This window comes from Dromaius novaehollandiae, unplaced genomic scaffold, assembly GCF_036370855.1.
Source record: "Dromaius novaehollandiae isolate bDroNov1 unplaced genomic scaffold, bDroNov1.hap1 HAP1_SCAFFOLD_56, whole genome shotgun sequence".
NCBI classification, from domain to species: Eukaryota; Metazoa; Chordata; class Aves; order Casuariiformes; family Dromaiidae; genus Dromaius; species Dromaius novaehollandiae.
In genome coordinates this window covers 381,823-405,712 of record NW_026991304.1, presented here as the reverse complement: position 1 = coordinate 405,712, position 23,890 = coordinate 381,823, and the positions used below count along the sequence as shown (strand labels likewise).

General features: G+C 51.8%; 1 protein-coding gene across 1 annotated transcript; it reads left to right on the top strand.

Moving 5' to 3' along the window:
• Positions 1 to 18,433: 18,433 nt before the first annotated feature.
• LOC135325737 (olfactory receptor 14A16-like) lies at positions 18,434 to 21,943 on the top strand. Its single transcript, XM_064503738.1, has 2 exons — positions 18,434 to 18,938; positions 21,513 to 21,943. Exons 1-2 carry the CDS (start codon positions 18,434 to 18,436, stop codon positions 21,941 to 21,943), a joined length of 936 nt encoding a protein of 311 aa, XP_064359808.1.
• Positions 21,944 to 23,890: the final 1,947 nt, after the last annotated feature.

The following is a 23,890-nucleotide window of genomic DNA, read 5'->3' as shown; positions in this document are numbered from 1 at the left end:
ACTGGGTTAGCCAGAGACATCTGCCCTGAAGGGGTCTGGCAGTGGGTGAGATAATTCCCATCCCTGCTGTCACCTGAAATGGTGTCACACTTCATTGACCATGCAGGGAATGAAAAGGGAGTGTGGCTAGATGTTTACGGATTCCTTTAAGATATCACTCTAACACAGGTACATTGAGATTGGTGCAAATTAGGCAATTGATAAATAGAGCATTTTATTCAAGCTGATCAGCCTGCCTTCCTCTATCAGCTGTGAGAGTGTGACACCTCATGGTGTGACTTGCTGTGTGCAAAGAGCAAGGAGCACCAAGAAGGATCCTGGGCAGGAAGTGGTTTGAGGGGCACTGGACTCATGCAAGATATAAAAACAGTATTTTTAATAGTGTAGGCCTTATTATGAAAGAAATCTTTATAAACTGTGAATAAAAATGAAACAAGAAAGAAACTGGATAAACTATCTCAAGCAAAAAATATGTTTTGATACACTTCTCAGCTTTTGAAACTTCTTTATGTTCTTTCTTTTTCTTATTATCTTGTTTTCTTTGGTTCTTTTTTGATACGCTGGTCTTCTGGGGAGAATCTTTTTTTTTTTTTTTTTTTTTTGAAAGGGAAAGTGATTTTCAGAACTGGGGTGGGATGCAGTCACAGGGTCATGGACAGGTGGTGCCACTGCAGGTGCCCAGATCCCCTCTGCCCAGCCTCCCTCTGCAGCTCCCAGGGGCTCTGGTCTCCCACATGCGAGCTGCAAGAGCTGCCAGGCCCAGGCAGGTCCCTCAGAGACACCGAGGCCTCTCCAAGTGCCACTGGCTGCTTGTGGTTGGACACCTGAGCTCTGCCTGGAAAGGCGAAGAGCTGTTTTCAACGTTAAAAAATTATGACCCCACTTTCATCAGCTCAGATGATTGGCTAATGTTCATGTCAATGTTTTGCTATGATGAAAGAGTGGAAATCTTCAGGAAGGGTATTAATCTGGGGAGAAGAAATACTGATCTGTCCTTGACCTTCTGTTTCCACTGCTCTGTCTATTAGGCTGTGGACGAAATTTCAGTGATTTCTCACATATTTCCATGTGTCCTGATTAAACTAAGCATTTCTAAAGGCATCTTTGCATCAGATGATCTGGGCGTATGCACTTTCCCTCGTTTTCCCAGTTTTCCTCCTCCCCTTGCTCTTTATCATTCAGATGCCTCTCAACTCTCCAGTTGCTGCTCTCAGCCTCTGGGAGCCTGAAGTTTGCCTCATCCTTCAGCAGTCTCATTGCCTCTTTAGCCACTTCCTCTCTTCTGTATTTTGTTGTTGTTGTTTTTTTTCCCCTATCTATCTGTTGAAAACATTTCCAGAAAGGTTATTTCTTGTGGGCAGTGAAGCTCACTGGAGGCAGCTTGGACTTAACATACACTTGAGGAGAGTCTCTTATTAAGCTGTTTCAAATCTTATTTTGGTTTGATCGCAATTAAGACAAATCCTTCTGTGTCTGCTTGCAGCTAGTTCTCTAAGGAAAGCAGGTAGGAATTGGTGCACGTGAGCTGTAACCTTCAGCTACAGACTTGAGAGGAAAAAGCTTAGATTTTAACCAGAGTGCTCTAAGTCCCCAGTGGCGGATGAGGGAACTGTCAGGGCTGGGGAGCTGAGGAGGAAGGTTGTCCATACATGTCTCCTATCAAAAATACTGCTTCTCCTACATGCCCAGACTTCATTCGGAGACCCAGTGGGTCAGTCTGAATTGGAGAATGTGGGTATGGCTTATTCTAAAAACTGAAGAATAAAGAAAGCTTCAGAAGCAGACATCTTTTGTTTTCAGGTGCTCATTGAAATCTGCCTAATTTCAATACACACCTGAAAACTTTCTAATTGGCCACACAAGACTTGAAGAACTGAAGAAAATTATGGAAAGAGGCATGGCTTCTTAGGGGTTTTTAATGACCCCTTGGCTCTGTCTGGTGCTGAGCCCATGAACCGCAGCTGCTGAGAAGAGACTGAAGAAACCTCTCCAGAAGTTAAAGTCAGAAGCAAATCCCAAGTTTCTTGGAGCGTTAACAGGTCCCACTGAGGGCAATTACCAACAAAGTCTCCCAGGGACTGATTAGAGCAGAAAGCTGGAGGCCCTGATTGCAGGTAGGCAAAGGCAATGTGCAGGTGGCTGTGATGCCAAGTCAGCCTGGATGTGTGTTATCAGGCAGAGCAGTCAGGCACTGACAGCCAGCCCCTGGGCAAGGTGATCCTTTCCATCATGCATTGCTCAGGGCTCTTCCTGGGGACAGTGTGCAGGTGGGGGGTGTGCAATGCCGAGTGCAGGACCATGATACGGCACCTCCTGGGCTCCCAAGGGACAAGGAGGCAGCAAGGCCACAGTGCTTTAAGGCATGGTGCCTTCTCATGGACCTCGGTGTCAGAGACACCAGCCATAGCCAAGAGGACAAAGACCTAGCTCTGCTGGCACTCAGCCATCTCTACCTCGGGCCATCCTATGCTTTCCCACGCCTGTGCCTGTTTCCTTGCAGACTGTAGATACCCGGCCTGCTTCCCCACCTTGCTCTCACCCCGGGATCTCCCGACCTCTCCTGATGTCTCCCTGTCCTCACTTGCTTTCCCTTGAAACACAAAGCCAAGGGCTGATCACAGACTCCCTCTGGGTGACCTGTTGCACCACAGCACTACCCTAGGAGTCACATTCTTTTTACCTGAAGTCCAGTCAGAATCTCTCAAGCTACTGTTTGTGGCTCTTTCCCCTTCTCATGCTGTTTCCCACTACCGAGAAAAGCTCCATCATATCTGAAACCACCCTTCAGGCAGTCACAGGCTCCTATTCTACTGCCCTTTGCCTGCACTTCAGGAGGCTAAAGAAGCCCAGGTCCCTGAACCTCTCCTCATGGACAGGTTTATTCCTGCCTATGCACGGGACTTGACACTTCTCTTGTAAATCTTCATGAGGTACCTGTTGTCCAAATCACCCGAGTTCCTCAAGATCCTTCTGAACTTTAGCTCCTCCTGTGTCAAAAGAAAAATAAAAGACAAAGAAACAAACAAAAAAGAAACCAATACAGCACCAATGAGTTAAGAGTAAGCAGGAGTGGGCTGATTGTAGGGGAAGGGATCAGGATGGTAAAGGAGACAAACTGAGAAGGGGGGGAAGAAAAAATCTCTAGGAAACTAAAAGTGAGGTAAAGGATTGATCAGGGCTGTCTTGGGGATTGAGGTGGAGAGGACATCAGGAGGTCTCTAGCCCAATCTCCATGCTCACAGCAGGGTCAGCTCTGTGGTCAGACCAGGTGGCTCTGGCCTTCAGCCAGTCTGGTCTTGGAAACCTCCAAGGCAGGAGACTGCACAGCCTCTCTGGGCAACCACTTCCAATGAGTGACCATCCTCATAGTGGAAAAGCTTTTCCTTATGTCCTGCATGAACGTCTCTTCTTTCAACTTATGCCCATTGTCTCTTGTCCTCCCACCATGCACTCTGGTGAAGAGCCTGGCTCCATCTTCTAGGTGACCTCCTCATAGCCATTGGAAGGCTGCTGTGAGATCCCTCCAAAGCCATCTCTTCTGCAAGCTGAACAAGCCCCATTTCCTCACAGAGCAAGTGCTCCAACTCCCCAACTACTGTGAGGACCCTCAGCCGAATTTGCTCCCAATTATCAGCCTCTCTCTTGTTCTGGGAACCCAACACTGGATGCAATATTCTCTAGGTGGTCTAATGAATACTGACTGGAAGGCGATCATCATTTCTCTTGACCTCCTGGCTGTGCTCCTGCTCAGACAGACCACAATGCTTCCGGCCTTCTTTGCTGCCAGGCAACACTGCTGGCTCATGTTTTGCCTCTGTCCACCAGGACCCTCAGGTCCTTTTCCACAGAGCTGCTCCCCAGGCACTCAGGCCCCAGCCTGTAACACTGTGGGGTGCTGGTTAATCCCAGGTGCAAGACCTAGCATTTGTCCTTGTTGAATTTCATGAGGTTCCTGACAGCCCATTCCTCCTGCCTGTCTAGGTGCCTCTGAATGGCAGCCCTCAAGCATATGGCTGCCCCGCCCACCTCCAGTTTGGGGTCATCCACAAGTATGATGAGTGTTACCTCCTGCATGTAACTAGTACAGATGATAAACGAGACAAGTTCCTGGAGAGATCAGTGGTGCTGCAGTTCTCCCTGTCCTCCAAGAAGAGTACTACCCATTCACCACTGCCCTCTGACCATCCAAACAGCTTTCTACCCATCTGGTTGTCTACTCTTCTAGACTGTAACATTCTAACATGCATGCAAGAATATTGTTGGAGACAGTGTCAAACACCTTGCTGAAGTCTAGGGAAAAGACATTGACTCTTCTCCATCCACAAATGCAGTTATTTATTCATAGTAGGCAATCAGGTTGGTGTGGCACAATCTTCCCTGGGTAAATCCATGCTGAGTGCTCCCAGGCACCTTCTTCTCCTTCATGTGCCCAGAAATGTGATCTGAGAGGATTCATTTCATAACTCACTCCTCACCAAAGTGAGGCTGCAATGCCTGCAACTCCCCAGGTTGTCCTTGTGGCTGTTTTTGAAGATGGATGCAACACTTGCCTTTCTGCAGTCATTGGGACTTCACCCCATCTCCACAACCTTGCAAAGGCACCTATCAAATGCCTGCAAAGGTTGTAGCAGGAGATGGATGTCCAGAGGAATTCCCTGTCCCAAGGCCTTGGAGGAATGGAAGCGAAGGGATATAGATTTGGCCTTTGTGTGTTTTGGGGCCCTTGTGGGTCCCCTAGCTGCTGCCACGTCTAGTCCTGTCCCCTGTGTGTCCCCAGTGCAGAGGAGTTTGTTGGCTGGCAACCCTCTATGAGGCGAGGGGCAGTTGGTGTGGTGTGTCACAGTGGTGGGGTGCCCTGTGGTGGGAACGAGTGGTGGCTCCAGTGTCTTGGTGCTGCTCTGTGTGGGAGGAGGTGTCTGGAGAGAGCAGTGCTGTGCGTGGGGAGTGCTGCCAGGCTGGGGAGCTGGGGAGCCCTTGGAGGTGAGGAGGTGACTTGGCTCGCAGGGCCCAGGCTGCCCTGGTGGCGAGAGCCAGGGATGCTGGCAGCCTGCTGCCTTCTGTGCACTGAGGTTCAGGCCTGGAGTTTCCCCAGCTCTTGCCAGGATCTCCAGCCATGTATCCCACATAGACTGTGAAATACATAGAAATATGGAGCTTCGAGTGTTTGGAGTACAAGAGGTCGTGTTTCAGAAAGGGTTCTTTGTTGGAGATTCTTGAAGTTAACACTTCTGGGATCTGTCCAACCACAAGTTTTTTTAGGCTGGAGGCATAGAAGTTGCCTCTCTTTCCTATCAGTAAAGGCTTTGGGAAATACTGCCCGTATACATGATTGGTGCAGACACTCTATTCTTTTCATGTGGCAGGACCCTAGAAAGTCTTTGCTAATAATGCAGTAGTATCCCCCAATTAGCCATTACTTAATGATCTGATTAATCCCCCTACAATCCAGTGAAATATAGCTGGGAGAGAGGGTCTTGAGCTCTTCTTGCTGAAGGCCTTGCTGCTTCAGGGCTCCATGCTGCACCCTGCACCCCGTGCACTGCCCTGGGCTCTGACATGGGACATCCAGGGGCTGACATCCAGCAGGAGGCCACAAACAGCAGTTTAGATCACATGGACTTTTTTCACCCACACAGTTAACAAGGACATGATCTTGCCACAGTGAAGTGCTCAGAGGTGCCCTTTCTAGTGGCAATGCCACAGTCCTTAGCCTTGCACAGTTTAGCTCACCCACCCATCATCAAACTGTACATTGGAGCTGGCAGGATGACTCCTTCTTGGTAGCACAGTATAAAAAAACCCTCTGGATGGTAATAATACCTCATGCACTGCTTTGGGAAGGTTGAGGTGCCAAGGGAAGTTACCAGATAATATCCATGGTGTCTCTGGGCCATGGGGGCAGCATGCTGGGCTTGGAGGAGACCTAGGTGAGGAGCTGTGCACTGCTTGGTGGCAGGTCCCTGCCAGAGGGTTAGTCCTGAGCAGGGTGGCCATGAGCCGTGCCTGCCTGTCGATGCCGGCCATGGGCTAGTGGGGCAGCTGCAGCAGAGGTGCCCTTGCAATCAGCACCCAGATGGGTCCCTTTCACCTGCATCACCCTCTCCCCTCCCCAGGCAGGCATTTCTGCAGGGTGGACTCTCTGAGGCACCGGGTGACATCATAAAGCCTGCTGGTGAGCACATCTGCTGAGGGCCAATCAGGCAGCTGCAGTGGAAGTGACCTCACAATCAACACTGCAGCCATGTCCCCTTTGCCTGCCTCTCCCCATCCTCCTGCCTGTATAACATCTTTGATGGGATGAGTGGTGGTGTGATTCTCTTCTTGTCCTCAGAATGGCTCCTACCAGAACCCAGCCCACAAGGTTCCTCTACAAGAGGTGACCTCACCATCAATACTGCCAATGTGTCACTTCTGTGTTTTTCTCCCCTGTCCCTCTTTTGAGTTGTCATCTCTTCTGGGCCCCACACTCAACATCCCAGTCATATCCCTTTACTGGCACCTCCCTCTCCCCTATCCCCATGGAATTACACACACATGGTGGGGCAGCTCACGTGGCAGGATGAAACTGGGCTCCTGGGGAAGGCAGGCTGGGGTGGCGAGGAGGTGCAGGTGTGCTCTGTGCAAAGGGGTGGCTGGAGTGCACAGGGCTTTGCCTTGGAGCAGGTGCTGAGCCAGTGGAGACCTTGTAGGAAGGATAAGTGGACACAGCAGTCTGGGTGACATTCTGGGAGTGTTTGCCAACAGCTGCCTGAGGAGGGAAGGGAAGCAGCTGAAACCTTGTGCAGGCAGCTGGGGGAAGCCTCATGGTCCCAGATCCTGGTTCTCACAGGGTAGTTTCACCCCCTTGAAATCTGCTGGATGGGCAGTGGGCCTGGGCACAAGCAGCCCAGGAGGTTCCTGGAGAGTGCTGAAAACAATTTCTTGGCACAGGCAATCAGTGAGCCAACACCAGCTGGACTCTGTCAGTCACAAGCAGAACAGACATGGATGGAGATGTAAAGGTTGAGGGCAGCCATGGCTGCAATGATCCTGAGATAGTGGAGATGTAAGACAAAAAGCTGAAGAAGAGCCCAGGGCTGCAGGGGAGCCGATTTCACCTAAATGAGGATCTGCTTGGCAGGATCCCCCAGGAGACTTCCCTGGGGGGCAGAGGGGCCATGAGGCCTCTGTAAAGAGAGACTAGGCAGAGGAAGAGAGGACAGAGAGGCAGAGGAAGGGAGAGGAGACATGTCCATTTGAATACAGTAGTTTCTCAAAACAAAGTTTCTCCATTCAGAGTGTTGGCAGGAAATTTATCACATTGAATAGCTGTACATTTATATAAATATATACACTCACGTAGAGTAATTACTGTAGTGTATGCATATGGTCCTGCAAATCAGAAGGAAAGAAATTATTCATTAGAATTGATAAATGTTTGATGTTCTGAAAATGAAGATTTGTTTCAGCTCTTGCATAGAAATATTTTTGGCACATTTTCCACCCAGTGATGCAAACTTTACGTTCAGGCCTTTATAGATAGAGAGGCCATTGCTGCCTGAGATGCCCTGTGTGTTCCCATGTGGTGCTAGGAAATGTGACGCAGGAACTATGGGAACCTTTCTGGAGCATGGGCTAGTCACCAGGAGAAGCATCTCCCAACCTCTCAGTGGGACAACTTATTTCCATTGACTAGAAAGGGAAGTCCAGACAGCTGGATTAGCCAGAGACATCTGCCCTGAAGGGGTCTGGCATTGAGTGAGCTAATTCCCATCCCTGTTGTCACCTCCAATGGAGTTGCACTTCATGACCATGCAGGGAATGAAAAGGGTTTGTGGCTAGATGTGTAGGGAGTCCTTTAAGACATCACTGTAACACAGGTACATTGAGATTGGTGCAAATTAGGCCACTGATAAATAGAGTGTTTTCACTGAGCTGATCAGCCTGCTTTCCTCTATCAGCTGTGACAGCACAACATCTCATGGTGTGACTCGCTGTGTGCAAGGAGTGGCAAGAATGATCCTGGGCAGGGAGTGGTTTGAGGGGCACTGGACTTGTGTGAGACACACAAATAGTATTTTGAATAGTGTAGGCCCTCTGCAGCTCCCAGGGGCTCCAGTCTCCAGCAGGTCCCCTGCGAGAGCTGCTGGGCCCAGGCAGGTGCCTCAGAGACACCGGGGCCTCTCCAAGTGCCACTGGCTGCTTGTGGTTGGACACCTGAGCTCTGCCTGGAAAGGGGAAGAACTGTTTTCAACATTTCAAAAATACAAGACCACTTTCATCAGCTCAAATGATTGGCTAATGTTAATGTCAATGTTTTGCTATGATCAAAGAGTGGAAATCTTCAGGAAGGGTCTTAATCTCGGGAGAAGAAATATTGATTTGCCCTTGACCTTCTGTTTTCACTGCTCTGTCTATTAGGCTGTGGATGTAATCTCAGAGATCTCTCACGTATTTCCATGTATCCTGATTAATTTGATCATATTTAAAGACCTCTTTGCTCAGACTCTCTGGGTGTATGCACTTTCCCTAGTTTTCCACTTTTCCTCCTCCCCTTGCTCTTTATCATTCAGATACCTCTCAGCTCTCCAGTTGCTGCTCTGAGTTTCTGGGATTCTGAAGCTTGTCTCATCTTTCAGCAGTCTCAGTGTCTCTTTAGCCAGCTCCTCTGTTCTGTGTCTTGTCTATCCTTTCCTATCTATCTGTCGAAAATATTTCAAGGAAGGTTATGTCTTGTGGGCAGTGGAGCTCACTGGAGGCACCTTGGACTTGACATAGAGTTGAGGAGTGTCTTTTATCTTTTATTAAAGTGTTTCAAATATTATTTTGGTTTGATGGCAATTAAGACAAATCCTTCTGTGTCTGTTTGCAGATAGTTCTCAAAGGAAAGCAGGTGGGAATTGGTGCACATGAGCTGTAACCTTCAGCTACAGACTTGAGAGGAAAAAAGCTGGATTTTAACCAGAGTGCTCTAAGTCCCCAGTGGCTGATGAGGGAAGTGGCAGGGCTGGGGAGCTGGGGAGGAAGGTTGTCCATACATGTCTCCTATCAAAAATACTGCTCATCCTACATGTGCAGACTTCATTAGGAGATACTGTGGGTCAGTGTGAATTGGAGAATGTGGGTATCACTTATTCTGAAAACTGAAGAATAAAGAAAGCTTCAGAAGCTGACATCTTTTGTTTTCAGGTGCTCATTGAAATCTGCCTAATTTCACCTGAAATCTTTCTAATTAGCCACACAAGACTTGAAAAACTGAAGGGAATTATGGAAAGAGGCATGACTCCTTAAAGGGTTTTTAATGACCCTTTGGGTGTATCTGGTGCTGAGCCCATGAAACACAGTTGCTGAGAAGAGACTGAACAAACTGCTCAAGAAGTTACAGTCAGAAGCAAATCCCAGGTTTCTTGGAGTGATAACAGGTCCCACTGAGGGCCATTACCAACAAAGCCTCCCCAGGGGCTGATTAGAGCAGAAAGTTGGAGGCCCTGATTGCAGGCAGGCAAACGCAATGTGCAGGTGGCTGTGATGCCAAGTCAGCCTGGATGCGTGTTATCAAGCAGAGCAGCCAGGCACTGACAGCCAGCCCCTGGGTACAGTGATCCTTTCCATCCTGCATTGCTCAGGGCTCTTCCTGGGGGCAGTGTGTGGGTGGGGGTGTGCAATGCCGAGTGCAGGGCCGCGATACGGCACCTCCTGGGCTCCCCAAGGGACAAGCAGGCAGCAAGGCCACAGTGCTTTGAGGAATGGTGTCTTCTCGTGGGCTTCGGTGGCAGAGACACCAGCCATAGCCAAGAGGACAAAGACCTCGCTGTGTTGGGAGGTGTCAGCCTTGGTAGTGCCCCTGGCCATCTCCACTGCAGGTTGTCCTACGCTTTCCCACACCTGTGCCTGTTTCATTGCAGACTGTAGACACCCAACCTGCTTCCCCACCTTGCTCTCACCCCGGGATCTCCCGACCTCTCCTGATGTCTTTCTGTCCTCACTTGCTTTTCCTTGAAACACAAAGCCAGAGCCTGACCACAGACTCCCTCCGGGTGACCTGTGGTACCACAGCACTACCTTAGGAGTGACATTTCCTTTTCCTAATGTCACATCTAAACCTCAAAAGCTGCTGTTTGTGGCTTTGTCTCTTTCTCATGCTGTTTCCCACTACCAAGGAAAGCTCCAGCATTTCTGAAACCACCCTTCCAGCATTCACAGGCTCCTTCTCTACTGCCCTTCGCCTGCACTTCAGCAGGCTAAAGAAGCCCAGGTCCCTCAACCTCTTCTCACAGATGGGATTATTCCCACCTAGGCCCAGGACTTGACACTTCTCTTGTAAATCTTCATGAGGTTTCTGCTGTCCGAATCATCCGAGTTTCTCAGGAGCCTTCTGGACTAAAGTTCATCTGTGTCAAAATGAAAAAAACAAAGCAAAAAACCCCCAAATAAACCAGAACAGCGCCAATGAGCTCAGGGTAAGCAGGGGTGGGGGTGGGCTGTATGGGAACAATCAGAATGGTAAAAGATACAATTTTAGAAGGGGAGAAAATAGAAAAAAAAAGAAATTAAAAGTGAAAAAAAGGATTGATCAGGGCAGACTTGGGAATTCCTGACAAAAAGCCCTGCATCGGAGTAATTCTGCCTGGAGGAGGACAGGAAAGCTAGCCTACTTCCACTGTCACGGGGAACCTGCATGCTTGCCCCGACATCAACAGGCGATCGAGAGTGGGAAGAATCATGGACTCCTTCAGGATGGAAGGGACCTCAGGAGGCCTCTAGCCCAATCTCCTTGCTCACACCAGGGTCAGCTCTGGGGTCAGACCAAGTGACTCTGGCCTTCATCCAGTCTCGTCTTGGAGACCTCCAAGGCAGGAGACTGCACAGCCTCTCTGGGCAACCACTTCCAATGCGTGACCATCCTTGTAGTGGAACAGTTTTCCTTATGTCCTGCATGAACATCTCTTCTTTCAACTTATGCCCATTGTTTCTTGTCCTCCCACCATGCACTCTGGTGGAGAGCCTGGCTGCATCTTCTGGATGACCTCCTCGTAGCCAGTGGAAGGCTGCTGTGAGATCCCTGCAAAGCCATCTTTTCTCCAAGTTGAACAAGCCCCATTTCCTCACAGAGCAAGTGCTCCAGCTCCCCAACTACTGTGAGGACCCTCGACTGAACTCGCTCCCAGTTATCAGCCTCTTTCTTTTCCTGGGAACCCAACACTGGAGGCAGTGTTCTGGAAGTGGTCTAATGAATACTGACTAGAAGGTGATCATCATTCCCCTCGACCTCCTGGCTGTGCTTCTGCTCAGACAGTCCACGATGCTTCCAGCCTTCTTTGCTGCCAGGCAACGCTGCTGGCTCCTGTTTTGCCTCTGTCCACCAGGACCCTCAGGTCCTTTTCCACAGAGCTGCTCCCCAGGCACTCAGGCCCCAGCCTGTAACACTGTGGCGTGTTGGTTTCTCCCAGGCGTGAGACCTTGCATTTGTCCTTGTTGAATTTCATGAGGTTCCTGACAGCCCATTCCTCCTGCCTGTCTAGGTGCCTCTGAATGGCAGCCCTCAAGCATAAGACCTGCCCCTCCTCCCTCACCCCCCACAGTTTTTGGGTCCTCAGCTAGCATCTTGAGTATTGCCTCTTGCATGTCACTAATAAAGCTGTTGAACTGGACTAGTTCCTGGAGAGACCCCATGGTGCTCCACTTCTCCCTGGCCTCCAGGAAGAGTACTACGCCCTCACCACTGCCCTCGGAGCCTGACCATCCAAGTTCTTTAGCCATCTGGTTGTCTACCCATCTAGACAGTAAAGTTCTAAATTGTATTCCACAAGAATATGGTGGGAGACAGTGTCAAACAGTTTGCTAAAATCAAGTTGAAAGACACTTTCTGCTCTCCAACCACCAATAGACCTATTTAATCATAGAAGGCAATCAGGCTCTGGGGAGGCCATGTCAAGTGCTAATCCACATATAGAAAAGGAATTCCTGCCTGCAAGAATTGCAGTAGCTACTACCAGAAATGACAGAATCAAGGACCATTCAGATCAGAAGGGACCTTGGGAGCACTCTGGTCCAACCTCCTGCTCACATAGGGATCAACCCTGAATTCACACCAAGTCCCTCAGTGCTTTGTCCAGCTGTGTCCTGAAAGCCTCCAAGAAGAGAGAGTCCATAATCTCTCTGGACCCTTCTTCAAATGCTTCAGGATCCTCATTGCTTTTTCTCTCTTATATACAATTTAACTGCACTTGTGTCAGCTTATAACCATTGCCTCTCATTCTCCTGCCATGAATTGCTGTAAAAGCCTCATTGTTTCTCAGTGGCAACCTTGAGTTGGGAAGTTGCTATGAATTCCCACCAGAAATCTTCCATTCTTTGTGCTGAACAAACCTGTTCCCTCAGCTTCTCCTCACAGGCAAAGTGCTCCAGCCCCAGCTACCTCGGGGGCCTGCCACTGGACTCACTCCATGGGATCAACAGCATTCTTCTACAGGTAGCCCAGCTGGATGCAGTATCTAGATGGGCTCTAATGAGTGTGGAGTAGAGGGGGATAATCACTTCCCTCCATCTCCTGGCTCTGCTCCTGTTCATGCAGCCCAGGACAATGTGACTTCCACTGCTGCCAGTGCACGCTGCTGGCTGATGTCCAGCTCCCTGCCCACAAAGACGCCCTCAAACATATGACTCTTCCTCCTGATTAGGTGTCATCTACAGCTGTGATGGGAGTTGCATCCTCCAGGTCACTGATGAACCTGTCAGACAGGCCAGGTCCCAGTATAGACCCCTGCATACTCCACCTTTACCTGTCTTCCTGGTCAAGCATGACCCATTCATGAAAACTCTCTGAGCTTGATCATACAACCAGTCTTTTACTCACCGGGTTCTCTACCCGTCTTGTCATAAAGCCTTACTTGTATTCAAGAATATTTGTGGAGACAGTGTCCAACACCTTGCTAAAATCATGGTAAATGACATCCAGTACTTTCTGCTCCTCCACAATCACAGCTCTCTGATCACAGAAGGCAATCAGCCTGCGCAGGAATGATTTACCTTCAGTAAGTCCGTGCTGCCTGCTCCCAGGCACATTCTTCATGTGCCCAGAAATGTGATGCAAGAGGAATCGCTGCATGCCACTCCTCAGCAAAGTGAGGCTGAAGGGCTTGCAGCTCCCTGGGTTGTCCTTGTGGCCTTTTTTGAAGATGGGCACAACATATTCCTTTCTCTGGTCATTGGGACCTCCCCCAAAATGCACAGCCTTTCAAAGGTGATAAACAGTGGCCTTCTGGAGACAGCAGCCAGCTCTCTCAAAATCCTCAGATGCAACCCGTCCAAACCCAAAGACTTGTATTGATTTAGCTCTTGCAAGCAATCCCTCACTCAATGCTCCTCCACTGCTGGCTGTTTTTCTATCTGCAGCTGCTATTACTAGAGCCCCTGCCGCGTTCAGCAGTGAGCCCAGGTGTTCCTTGCTTAGTCTTTCTCTGCTAGCAGAGTAGTAGCAGCTCTTCTTCATGCCCTTGACATCCCCTGCAAGTGTCTATCCTCTGGGAGCTTTGGTTTCCCTAACACCATCCCTACTTTGGTGGACAAGAGTATCCTGTTCAGCCAAGCCGATCTCCCAGGATGTCTACTAATTTTAATGAGTATTAGTACGGAGCATCCTTGGCTTGGTGGCTGCTGTCCTTAAAGACCTGCTGGCTTTCCTGAGCTCCAAAGCCCTTCATAGCTGTCTCCAATGGGATCCCCCACCAGTGCCCTGAAGAGGCCCAAGACTGCTCCTCTGAAGGCCAGAGTCTGTACACTGCTATTGTCCTTCCTCACTGCCCTCATGATGTGGGACTCCACTATTCCATAGTCACTGCAGCCAAGGTTTCCACAGATTATCACAGCCCTGACCAGTGCTTCCTCGTGCGTGAGTACCAGATCCAGGTGAGCAAGCGTCACCCTTTCTGGCCCATCAGGGAGCTGTGCTTAGAAGGTGTCCCTGACACCCTCCAGAAATCTCCTGGACCGCTTGTACCCTGCTGTTTGCCCTTCCAATGAATGTCAGGGAGATTAACCCACCCCCCACCCCCCCATCCCGTAAGAACCAGGCCCTGTGACCCACTGAGTTCCTCAGGTTGCTTAAGGGAGGCTGCATCCACCTCCTCACCCTCACCTCACCATCACAACATCACCTTTACGGTGATGTTCATGCACAAGCTCTCACGCAAACCGTTGTCCATCCCATGCAAGAGCTCCATACATCTGGGCTGTCCCTTCACAAAAAGGGCATCCCCCCTGCTCATCTTCCCCAACTGTCTTGCCTGCAGAACTTGTACCCTGCCATCACAGCCCTCCAGTCATGTGAGTGGTCCCACCTCATCTCAGTTATTCCAACCATGTTTCAGTACTGTGACAGCTTGTGCATCTCCATTTGCTCCTCTGTGCTCCTGGCTGCATGCATTTGTGTTTATTTGAGTTGCAGAGCCTCAGCTGTGGCACAGAGAACAGATCTGTAATGGTGAAACCTGTTACCATGAGCCAAGGGCACTGTGTGTGCAATGGCCCCACTTCAGAGCAGAGACATGCTGGCATAGAGAGCGGGTGGCAATGTGATGGTGAAAGGAGGTTCCCACTAAGGGAGCAAATCCTGCAGTGCCCAAGGCCAGGGAGAAACAGAGCTGGGCTGTGCTGAAATGGCAGAAGAGGGGTTTGCTGCCTGAGCTGATTCACAGCACCATGAGGCCTGTGACAGAGGTGAACTGATCTCCAGGAACGAAAAGGAGCCACTGAAGAAGTCCCTGGGCCAGGGCAGCCTGTGATTTGCCCACCCTGAGGTTATCATTAGCCCAGTCCCTGGTCATATCATCTGGGGGTGTGAAGAGGTTCAAGGGGAGGAAAGCTAGAAGGTTTTAAGGGGCAGAGACTAGAGCACAGACCTTGGTGTGATGTGCCTCTCCCATTTATGAAGCATGCTTGAATGCAGACGGGATGGACTTGGCCTAAAGGCAGTGGTGGGATCCAGGTGTTTGGGCACAGGTAGGAAACCTGAGGGGCCCTGGGGCACTTGCCCAGCAACCACTCCAAAGGGGCAGGGCTTTCCTGTAGGTGCCATGCTGTATCTGCTAGACGCCTGTAGTTGTGCTGGACACCCCAGGCATCTGACATGGCCCTGCAGGCCTATTGCTGTGTCACTGAATCAAGTGCCTGCACTGGATGACATCAGGTGTTTGCAATGTTGGGATCTGTCTGTGTCTCAGCTTCCTAGTGAGTGGAGCTTGATAGCAGTGTGCATCCAGTATGATTTCAGGTGGCCAAGGCAATTCCCCACTTGGCCCCCAATCATGCCCTGGAAGGATGTAGGTCTGACACTTGCTCCGTCAGAGCAAGCAGACACTGGTACATGCCTTGGACCACCTCTGTCTCTTCACATGTCACCAGGTGTTTGCGTGCGAGCACCTGACTCCCACCCTCCATCTCCAGGGATTATAATGGGAGCATAGACCAAGATCTTGCATGCAGACATCCATGCTGTGCTTGCTTCTGCCTGGACAAAGGGAATCCCACTTCCTGTGTGTTTGTGGAGGTCATGGGAGTTTGCTGAATCCTATGCCAGCCCAGGGCTTTCTAAAGCAGCCTGAGAAGCCCAAACTGACTCATCAGAATCAATACCTGAACAATGAGAAAATGAACTCTGTTCTTGTCCCCATCTAGGTGTCCTGCCTAGTTATGAGATGGGAATAGGGGCTTCCAGAATGGAACACTTCCACCTTTCATAGATAACCATCCTCTGCTGAGACAAATTGCAATGCTGGAATTAATCTTCCTTCGGTGCTTAGAGAGGGAGCATCAGTGATTATTTTAGTTTATTGCAGTGAACATTTCCCAGGAGGAGGGAGCACAAGGGACAGAGACATTTGTGTCGTCAGCTGGGCCTCTGCTCCTGAGTGGGAACCAGGCTCCTGGGATGGAGGGAGCTCATGGCAACCTGGCAGCACTGCCCAGACACAGCTGTGTGCAGGAGCAGCTCCTCTGCAAAGAGCAGCAGGGCTGCGGGCACTGCCTGCTGCTGCTGACATGAGCTGAGAGAAGGCAGCGAGAAGTGCAAGGCAGTGTGGAGTGGGAGGACAGAGGAGAGCTCACTGTGGGAGGAATCTTCACAGCCCTTGACACGGTAAGTCTCTGTCTGCAGGGCAATGCTACAGAGGTTTCTCAAAATGTCTTAAAATGCATCCAGTCAAACTATTAGATTTTTAAGGATTGCTCTTCTGGCTTCTCCTTTGCAGAGGAGGGGGAGATGCTTCAGAGCAGGGATTGCTTGCCACATCGTCACAGGGACAGGGCATCCTGCTCCCTTCTCCAGGGATGCTGCAGGCAGGGGTGTGAAGCCTGGTGTGCTCACAGGTCTGCCCAGGGCTGTAATTCAGAGCAGTGTCCCTGCACCCCAGGGTGCTGTGTGCCTGGAGCAGTGACTGCTGCCTGCCAGGTTCAGCACTCAGCTTGCCCATGGAGCTCCCCACGGCACTGGGGAGAAGCTGTGGGTGGGAGGAGAGGCCCCTGGCAGGGAAGGTCCTGTCAGGTGGGTGCTGTGGGGAGAAGCTGTGGGTGGGAAGAGAAAGCCCCAGCAGGGCAGGTTCATTCTCCTGCTGAGAGGGTGCTGTGTGGGTCAGGGCTGCTCTCAGCTCCAGCTCACTCTCAGGACATTCCTGGAGGAGACTTTCCAAAAGGAAGGTCAAGGCAGGAGAACCACGAAAGGGAAGGAGCTCTCATGAGTGTGTTTTCAGTTTTTTTCTCTTTGGGTGGGGTGAAATAGCTATGTGTCTGTCAGGTTTAGGAAGGGGACAAAGGCTCCAAAACAGGGACACTGAGAGAGGAGCAGCTCTGGGAGGCACTCAGCAAATGCCTTCCTCCATCCCTCAGCCTGCAGACAGAGCCAGCATCACCTTTCCAGCCTCAGCAAGGTTTGTCTCCCCTGCTCTGTAGCACCTGCAAACACAGAGGTGCCCTGGGCAGTGTCCTGCCCCCGGGAGGTTTCTGCAGGGCAGAGCTGAGCACCCAGCAGGTGGGATGGGGTCTGTGAGCACTGACAGGGGAGAGACGTGGGGACAGAGAAACAGCTCCCTGCAGGGACGGCTCCAGGCAGCAGAGTCATGCTCAAAGTGTGAGAGGAAACTCTCAGCTCCAGCACCTCCTCTCCTCTGCCAGCCAGCACAGCCCTCTGCTCTCAAGGCTGTGGGGTCCAGGGCATGGGTTGTTTCCTCGGCAGCTGGACATGCAGGAGAGGAGACACTCCTGAGTGCCCCTCTGTGCCTGCCTGTCCCTGCCTCCCTGGGCACAAATGTCATGGTATTGCTCCATGTTTCCCAGCTGCCCATGCTGCCCTTGTCCTTCCCCTTGGACTCTCTGGGCAGGGGGGTTTCTGATGCAGCTCAGACAACACTGACCCGGCAGGTCCTACCATGCAGACGTGTCCTTGACAGTGAGGTGCCCAAGTGCCCCTCTAGCCTGTGGGGCTCTGGGCAATGCAGTGTGGGGGGCTGGGAATGTGTGCACTCTCTCTCGTCAGGACACCCCATCCTTAGGACATTCTGCCTTTTCCCTGGGGTGTCTGGCTGGGCTGCAGTTACCCTCCAGAAGGGCCCAGCTCTCCCATTGCAGCTGGGTGTTATCTAGGTGCCCCAGGGAGAAGCCACCTTGATATTGAGGTGACAGACATGCTGCTGGATGGCTGGATGGGGGCAGCTGGAAGGAGCCTGATGTGTTGCTGGCTATAAGGGGAGGGCTGAGACCTGCCTCACACACTCTCAGAAAGAGTGCTTATGGGCACTTTGGAAGTGGATTCCTCTGCTCTCCATGGTGTCATTTCTTTTTTGTGTAATACGGGTGCAACTGTCCTCCACCTCCGAGGTGGGAGCACAGGGCAGCTGGGAGCAAGGCAGATGGACAGGCCAGCTCTCCTGCCTCTGCACTAAAGCCAGAGTGAATCCTTTTGGCTCTCTGAAATCACAGCTGGTCCCTCTGAGAGCAGCAACAATGCTGAGGATTTCTACCCCCAGAAATCCTCCTCTGGTGTGACAGGGTCAGCTGAAGGAAAACCAAAAAAACCCTTAAAACTATTCCTGAACTGACCTTTTTTGGAACTGGGAGTGAAGATGCTGAAAATCCATTCAACATTATGAGTGGATTAGATCTGACTGGAAGTGGGAATATAAATTTTAGTCCCCCTCTTCCCATGTAGGCAGTGCTGTAGCAGGTCTGACTCCTCTGGAGCCCAAGGGCAGAGGCTGCTGCTCATCATGGCAAACTCGGCCAGCACAAACCAGAGCCCAAGCGATGGAGCTCAATGACAGTGCTGCTGAGATGGGGAGAGGTAATGAGAGTGTGTTTGGGCAGAGGGGTTATAAGAAACAGAAGATTTTGCTCAGAGATGTCTGTCCTAACTTGTCAATGTCTTTTCCTCTTTGGACAGTCCCCCATGCCTGCAGGGGGAAGAATGCTCAACTGCAGCTCACTGAGTGATTTCATCCTCCTGGCATTAGCGGACAATAGGGAGCTGCAGCTCTTGCACTTCTTGCTCTTCCTGGGCATCTACCTGGCTGCCCTGCTTGGCAACAGCTTCATCATCACAGCTGTAGCCTGCAATCACCGCCTCCACACCCCCATGTACTTCTTCCTCCTCAACCTCTCTGTCCTCGACATCAGCTCCATCTCTGTCACTGTCCCCAAATCCATGGCCAATTCCCTGTGGAACACCAGGGCCATTTCCTACTCAGGATGTGCTGCCCAGGTCTTTCTGATTCTCTTCTTGTTCATAGCAGAATATTGTCTCCTCACAGTCATGGCCTATGACCGCTATGTTGCCATCTGCAGACCTCTGCACTATGGGACCCTCGTGGACAGCAGAACCTGTGTCAAAATGGCAGCAGCTGCCTGGGGCACTGGTTTTCTGTATGCTGTCCTGCACACTGCTAACACATTTTCGATACCACTCTGCCAAGGCAATGCAGTAGAGCAATTCTTCTGTGAAATTCCTCAGCTTCTCAAGCTCTCCTGCTCAGATGCCTACCTCAGGGAACTTGGGGTTCTTATGATTAGCGGCTGTTTAATCTTTGGGTGTTTTGTTTTCATTGTGGTATCTTATGTGCAGATCTTCACTGCTGTGCTGAGGATCCCCTCTGAGCAGGGCCGGCACAAAGCCTTTTCCATGTGCCTCCCTCAACTGGCCGTGGTCTCCGTGTTTGTCAGCACTGCAATGATTGCCTACCTGAAGCCCCCCTCCATCTCCTCCCCAGCTCTCAATCTGGTGGTGGCTGTTCTGTATGCAGTGATGCCTCCAGCATTGAACCCCCTCATCTACAGCATGAGGAACAAGGAGCTCAAGGATGCCCTGGGGAAGATGATTCAGCTGGTACAATGTCAGCACCAATAACCATCCCATGTGCATTCACTCGTCATTCCCAGGGTATCTGGCATCAAGGATACATGCTGTTCATTCATTTCTTTCTTACTTTTCTCATTCATGCCACTTATCCTCAGGCATTTCTCATTTGAACCTGACCCAGAGACTGTGTTGAAGCAGGAAGCCAGGCTTCCCCCTTCATCAGCACAGATGGGGGAACCTCAGAGCCTGCTAGTCTGAGCTCCCTCAAATGCCCCCTCTGCAATGGGGAGAGTTTCCCTTTGCAGTGTCTCTTTCGGTGCTATACCAAGGGAGGTCAGCAGGACAGAGTCAGGCTCAGATGAGTACATGTGGGATGAGACCATGGGTCGCATGTCCATTAGGAGAGCTCAGCTCCCCTGGCCGCAGTCAGGGTGTGATCTCACACCCCCCTCCTGCAAGGGTGGCAGCCAAGTGTCACCGTGGGCTGGTCCCCTCCCTCTCCTGCACTCCAACGAACACTGAGGAGTGGGAGTGGAGGGGAGGAGAGCCTGGATGCAGCTTGTGGGGACAGACCCTCTGCTCCTCACCACCGTCCCCTCACCATCACAGCAGGCATGTCCTCGCTGCAGCCTTTGCATAGGGGTTGCAGCTTTGCTGGAGACTCGTCCACCAACAGCAGCAGGACTTTCTCTTTTCAGGGCTGCTCTCCTCACTTCCACCCTGTCCTGCTGTGCTCTTGTGTGTGTATACAGCCTAAGCGCTCTTGTAATGTGGTGAATCCTTGTGCATTTCTGTGACCTCGGGCAGGACCAAGCAATGGGCACCCTTATACCGGAATAACACCTCCATAATAAAAGGAGAGCGACGTCACTGAAGTCTGGCTTTTCTTCAGAAGATGGAGTCAAAAATATGCCCAAGGGATTACACCATGAAAAGACTTGTTCTTCTGCTTCTGAATTCCACAGGCTCCACGGGATGAGGTGCAGTCCCTGGGTGATCTGTTAGGGACTGACGGCTGGATTCAAGGCTCATCGGTCAGTGACCAGTGGAGATGGGGAATGATGTCTGAATCACCTGCCCTTGGCTGTCCCACAGGTGACAGTGCTGATGACAGATACCCAACCTTCTGGAAGGGAATGTCCAGGAGATCCCCAGGAGAGCTCAGGGGATCTCCAGGGACAGCATGTCCCATGGGGTGGGCACTGAGTGGAGCCTCACAAAATGAGGGATAGTCCATGGTGCAGTTACCAGAAGGTAGAGCACTAAACCCAGGCATGCATGGGGAAACGAGGGCTCTGCAATCCCCAGAGAGGCAGTGGGGACCCAGGAGGTCCAGGGAAGGGGCCCTGGAGAGTGATTCCTGCACCCTCAGTGAAACACCACAGGCTGGAGCTAGTGCCCACCCAAACACATCTCCTGCCATTACAAGTGCCCTGGGGTCACTCCGAGCACCATCCATGAGCACAGAGCTGTGTCAGCAGTGTCAGTGGTGGTGATCCCTGCCCAGCTGGGTCTGCTTCCTGCCCCAGCCAGCATGGCCAGTGTGGAATAACCCCGTAGCCTCACAGCCCGCTCGCCCTGCAGAGCAGCACCACCAGCCTGGGGCCCTGCAGGGAGCACAGGGCAGGGGTGCAGGAACAGCCAGGCCAGCACGGACACAGTGACCTGGGGAAAGGCTCTCTGGGGAGCAGGGATGTCCCAGGAGAAAAGCAGGGCAGCATTCAGACATAGGAAATGAGAAGGAGAAACAGGTTTCTCTGGTCACCAGCTTGGGGCAGGCTGCTCTGTCCCTGGGGCAGCAGGAGCTGCCGGAGGGGCTGCAGGGCCAGGGCTCTGGTGCTGTGCTGGGCAGCGGGGTGGGCATGGAGGGGCTGCAGGCAGACAGGGAGGGGGATCTGCTGGGCACAAGAGCAGGGGAGACAGAGAGTGAGACTGAGAGTGACCAGTATCATTGCAAGGCCTCCTCCCCTTTGCTGGGGAGCTGCTCCCCTTGTCCTTGGGCTTGGCCTGAGTTATGCTGTGGACATGCCTGTGCCTGGCCCTGCTTCTCTGGAGTGCTGACCTGACTCCCCATCTCTACCTCAGACCTGCCTCCACACTACAGTGAAGAAGGTCCGGGCAAGGGACTCTGGGATCCAAAGAGAAGAAGCTTGTAGGTCCAAAAGGGGACCCTATATCCAAAACAGCCAAGGCAATGCTGTGGACCAGTTCTTCTGTGAACTTCCCCAGATCCTCAAGCTCTCCTGCTCAGACTCCTACCTCAGGGAAGTTGGGGTCATTGTGGTTAGAATTTGTTTAGGCTTTGGGTGTTTTGTTTTCATTGTGGTATCTTATGTGCAGATCTTCACTGCTGTGCTGAGGATCCCCTCTGAGCAGGGCCGGCACAAAGCCTTTTCCATGTGCCTCCCGCACCTGGCCGTGGTCTCCCTGTTTCTCAGCACTGGCATCTTTGCCTACCTGAAGCCCCCCTCCCTCTCCTCCCCAGCTCTGGATCTGGTGGTGGCTGTTCTGTACTCGGTGGTGCCTCCAGCAGTGAACCCCCTCATCTACAGCATGAGGAACAAGGAGCTCAAGGAGGCACTGAGGAAACTGATCCAATGGGTCCAATGTCAGCACCAATAACCATCCCATGTTCATCACCTCATCATTTCCAGGGTATCTGTGGTCACAGCCATAGGTTGTTCATTTCTTTCTCTTTTCTATGTTATATTCATTTTAAAAGGAAAATACTTAGCTTCATCCTGCTTCTCCTCAAGAATCTCTCATCTTAATCCGACCCAGAGAACCTGTTGAAGCAGGAATCCAGGCTTCCCCCTTCATCAGCAGAGGTGGGGGAACCTCAGAGCCTCCTAGTCTGAGCTCCCTCCGATGCCCTCAGGGCAATGGGGAGAGTTTCCCTTTGCAGTGTCTCTTTCGGCACTGACACCCAGGGACCTCAAGGGGTCAGTCAGGCTTGTATAAGTATAGACGGGATGAGACCATAGGTCCCGTGTCCTTTAGGAGAGCTCAGCTCCCCTGCCAGAGTCAGGGTGTGATCTCACACCCGTCTCCTGTGAGGGTGGCAGCTGGCTGTCACCATGGGCTGGTCCCTTCCCTCTCCAGTGCGTCAATGTTCACAGCAGAGCAGGAGGGGAGGGGAGGAGAGTCTGGATGCAGCCTGTGGGGACAGACCATTTTCCTCTCAGGACCATCCCACCACTGCCACAGCAGGCATTTCCTTGCTGCAGCCTTTGCATGGGGGCTGCAGCTTTCTGGGAGACACATCCACCAACAGCAGCAGGACTTTCTCTTTTCAGGGCTTTCCTCCTCATTTCCACACTGTCCTGCTGTGCTCTCATGTGTGTATATGGCCTCAGTGCTCTTGTAACCTGGTGCTTCCTTGTGCATTTCTGTGAGCTCAGGCATCACCAGGCCCTGGGCACCCTTATGCCAGATCTGGATTGAAAATATGAAATATAACATTTATATGTTATATGAAAATATGAAAATAACATTTCCATGTGACCTGCCTGAAGTCCAGATTTTCTTCAGAAGATGGAGTCAAAAATATGCTCAAGGCAATGCACCACCAAGGGATCCAGTCTTCTGCTTGTGAACTCCATGGGAGCCAGGGGATGAGCTCAGAGTCCCCAGTAATCTGTTAGGGACTGAGGGTTGGATTCAGGGCTCATCTCTCAGTGACCAGTGCCAGTGGAGATGGTGAATGGTGTCTGAATTACCTTCCCAGGGCTGTCTCACAGGTGACAGTGCTGATGACAGATGCCCAACCTTCTGGAGGGGAATCTCCAGGAGATCCTCAGGAGAGCTCAGGGGATCTCCAGGGTCAGCGTGTACCTGGGGGAGGGCAGTGAGTGGGGCCTCACAAAGTGAGGGATGGTCCACAGTGGAGTGACCAGAAGGTAGAGCACTAAATCCAGGTATGCATGGGAAAACGAGGGCTCTGCAATCCCTGGAGAGGCAGTGGGGACCCAGGAGTCCCAGGGAAGAGGCACTGGAGAGTGATTCCTGCACCCTCAGTGAAACACCACAGGCTGGAGCTAGTGCCCACCCAAACACATCTCCTGCCATTACAAGTGCCCTGGGGTCACTCTGAGCACCATCCATGAGCACAGAGCTGTGTCAGCAGTGTCAGTGGTGGTGATCCCTGCCCAGCTGGGTCTGCTTCCTGCCCCAGCCAGCACAGCCAGTGTGGAATAACCCCGTAGCCTCACAGCCCACTCGCCCTGCAGAGCAGCACCACCAGCCAGGGACCCTGCAGGGAGCACAGGGCAGGGGTGCAGGAATGGCCAGGCCAGCACAGACACAGTGACCTGGGGAAAGGCTCTCTGGGGAGCAGGGATGTCCCAGCAGAAAAGCAGGGCAGCATTCAGAGATAGGAAACAAGAAGGAGAAACAGGTTTCTCTGTGCATCAGCTTGGGGCAGGCTGCTCTGTCCCTGGGGCAGCAGGAGCTGCTGGAGGGGCTGCAGGGCCAGGGCTCTGGTGCTGTGCTGGGCAGCGGGGTGGGCATGGAGGGGCTGCAGGCAGACAGGGAGGGGGATCTGCTGGGCACAAGAGCAGGGGAGACAGA

Bases quoted from the DNA above. Each gene is read 5' to 3' on its own strand.
- LOC135325737 (XM_064503738.1), top strand. From the start codon at position 18,434: ATGCTCAACTGCAGCTCACTGAGTGATTTCATCCTCCTGGCATTAGCG. The intron at 18,939-21,512 runs GCAATGCAGTAG...AAAACAGCCAAG, and splicing joins TTCGATACCACTCTGCCAAG to GCAATGCTGTGGACCAGTTC.